The 3,043-nt window shown below is 52.5% G+C and overlaps 1 protein-coding gene across 1 annotated transcript; it reads right to left on the bottom strand.

Moving 5' to 3' along the window:
• Positions 1-93: 93 nt before the first annotated feature.
• Positions 94-2,638, bottom strand: GLOTRDRAFT_134307 (uncharacterized protein; the record flags this gene model as incomplete). The annotated part of the gene is made up of 12 exons (XM_007873304.1): positions 94-172; positions 223-392; positions 455-643; positions 714-863; positions 908-1,330; positions 1,385-1,447; positions 1,504-1,872; positions 1,924-2,096; positions 2,149-2,190; positions 2,246-2,341; positions 2,396-2,434; positions 2,494-2,638. 12 exons carry the CDS (start codon positions 2,636-2,638, stop codon positions 94-96), a joined length of 1,938 nt encoding a protein of 645 aa, XP_007871495.1.
• Between the last annotated feature and the right edge of the window lie 405 nt (positions 2,639-3,043).

Below are 3,043 nucleotides of genomic sequence, written 5' to 3'. Positions count from 1 at the left end.
CGATTATATGATTAGACATCAACATTATATTGCAATTGCTCAATGCTACAGTAGTAGAGAAGACAAATTGAATCACGACCGAAGCATACAAACTCAGTCCAGCCCGGAGAGATCCATCAGAGTGATGGCCGAATTCACGACATCCCCCCCAGCACGATCGTACGTAGCACCCCTGCAGCCAGTGATAAGCGTAAAGTAAGGTGAAGGGATACTTAAATGTACCGTGCTGTCTTGAAGAGATACGCCATTGTTTCATGGTAGAACTTCGGCGAGGTCTTCTGTATGTGCTTGAGGGTGTCCTTGTGAGCAGTATAGACCGCGGCAAATCGGTTCCCGCTGAAGTCGAGCTGCATAACTGTACCCGAGCTCCATTCATCGATCGCGGCGTGAATCTAGAAGCATCGGAGACAGGGATCATGTTAGTATGTCATGGAGAAAACATGCAGGTACTTACTGCCGTCGACACGAGAGCTAACATTGCCAGTGGGACTTCCTTCTCGTCGGGATAATCCTTTGAGCTAGATTCGAATAATTGGATATGACCACTTGCGAACGAGCTTCGTCCTGTAAAGATAGCTTGCTGTAAGACATTGAGGACCGCCGGATGACGGTATGGCTCTTTGCTCTTGAAGCGCCCGCCCGGCTGTCCCGAAGAGTAGGATACTCAGTTAGACAAGGGACAAAGCCACCAAGGGCTCGAACATGGCACGTACACGTAAGTCGCCAGGAAAGATGTATCGTTGCCCTTGAAGTAGACCGGCAGCGTACTCGCCGCATCCTTGAGTGAGACCGTAATGCCCGACCACCTGAGCAACTGCGACGGTGCGTATTTCTCCGCGGGTGAGGCTTATTCGGCCAACAGGCTATACATCCTTAGTATGGAATTACAGAGAGGTAGAGCACTTACCAAAGCACCGAGAGAGTGACGGAACACTTTCTCCCTCTTATCCTTCAGCTTCTGAAGGATGGGGAGATAATCATCTCCCAACTCCCTTGCAGCATCAGCACACGCATCAACACCCAACTTAATCTTATCTCCCATGTCTGGATAGGCCTCGTCCATAAGAATACCGACTGTAATGATGTCAATGGCGATCCGCACAACCTCCTGGATTTCTCTTGTCTGCGCGGTCAGATTGAGGGTGCCTCGAGGGTTGTAGACGAGCTCCGTCATATCGTAGTGGGCGCCGCGTCCATTTTGAGAGACAACGTCACATACATCATGCTTCACGACGGTAGAGTCGATGGCTGTAGAGCGCGCTCGAAATGCAGGAGCGGCAGCGGCTTGCTCGTGGCCAGCTCCGGTTGCAGAGTTGCGCCAACGGGGAGCCTTCGAATCTGTCACAATGTGTTATTCCCATGGTGTGAGGCAGCCATAACGTACCTCTGACTCCTGTATCAACTTTCGCTTCGACTTCACTGGACGCGAAGAGTCTGTGTACACATTCTGCCGTGATAAAGATACTACAGGCCGTGCCCTCAGCAGAGTGATATCGCACGCACCTCAGCCGTTTTCTTGCGTCCTCTATTCGTCGCTTTCATCCCCGGGCCAGGCGCTTCCTCATACGGGTGCGCCACGACAACATCCTCGTCACTGTCGAAAAGATCCGCTGATCCAGGCAGATATCTCCGAGCTGCATCCGAAGGTTTTGACGCCTTAGGACGGACTGATGGTTGCTTGGCCACGCTAAGAGGTGGAACAGGCGCCTCAGTGTCCTCGATAGCGGAGTCGTCGTCTTCGGGTACACTGATGTAGCTCGAGTCGAATGATGACTGACTTGAACTACGAGACTTGAAGGACTTCCGCTGATACTTGGGGGGCACATGAAGTACAGGGTCGGAGTCGTCTTCCGCACCTTGCCACGATGCCGCCTGGCAAATATAACAAGATTAGACATATTCCGAGAGCAGCATGACCCTTACTTCCGCTCCCAGGGCATGGGCCATCCCGGCAGGAGCAAGTCCCATCAGCCGCTCGTCATCTGACTCCAACAGCTCGCCCTCAAGCTCAACGTGCTCCGCATCGTCGCTGTGCTGTTCCTCTTCCTCAGATGCTGACTCAGCATCGGACGCGTTGAGCAACGGTGCAGCATATCCTGCAAGGCATATCATTGTATAAGCTTCTAATAAACTACATGGTTGACTTACTGCGCGCTGGTTCCTCGGCCTTCTGGTCGGCAGCCTTTTCGCCTGGGAACGTGAAGAGGTCACATCATTGTTAATTATAGTGGTGTATGTGACTTACTCTTCTTGGATCTTTTGGCCTCCTTTGCGATCGTGGGCATCGTTCCCGATCCAGCGCGCTTCCGATTAGGGGCCGCTTCAGTCTTCTTCATCCACACTGCATCACCGTGAGTTCACCTACTTGTTGGTTTAGTAGAGGCCTAGCGCTTACCTGCGTTTGCGACAGCTTTTGCTTTTGCATTACGGTCGACTGGCACGTAATGCTAGAATAAGTCATTCTAGGTGCTGGATACATGGTGAGCTACTTACCTTTTGGCTTTTGTAGCTCCAGGGCGTCTTTGGCCTCCTGCGCGACCTTGTTGCGCGCTCGTGTCGCCGCAGCCTTTTGAGCACGATTTGTCAGTGCTGAGGACGGTACGCTAACATCCACATCCTGAGTCTGTGGTTTCGCCATTGAGTTACGTTCTTGTCAGCAAGTCAGAGGTGCGAGCGGGAAGTAGTGCGGCAGTGCCACGAGTCCAGTTGACTCCAACAAGGCAGCACTGGTGACAGAGGGTGAGAGGGCAGCGAAAAAGCGTGGGGAGCAAGTGAGATGACGCGGCTGCAATTCATGCTCCGCTCCTCGCGTGTATGTCCGACATGGTCCGTGTGCCGCCAGGCCGTCTGGACCGGCTAAGTACATACCTTTGCTCCTGGCAAGAACCTTCTTAACAAATCTGCAACAGTACAGAGCTTTGATTCTATCTTGTTCGGGAGCCACTGTTACCGCCAAAGTCGACAATGGTCAAGTGCTCAGGCTGCGGGAACGACTTCAGTCTGGCAGGGTATACATTTCATCTCCAACGGACAAGTAAGCCTG

The sequence above is a fragment of the Gloeophyllum trabeum genome, assembly GCF_000344685.1.
Source record: "Gloeophyllum trabeum ATCC 11539 unplaced genomic scaffold GLOTRscaffold_00090, whole genome shotgun sequence".
NCBI lineage: Eukaryota > Fungi > Basidiomycota > Agaricomycetes > Gloeophyllales > Gloeophyllaceae > Gloeophyllum > Gloeophyllum trabeum.
Note: the sequence above shows the minus strand (reverse complement) of the source record. Positions and strands in the feature narration are given on the sequence as shown.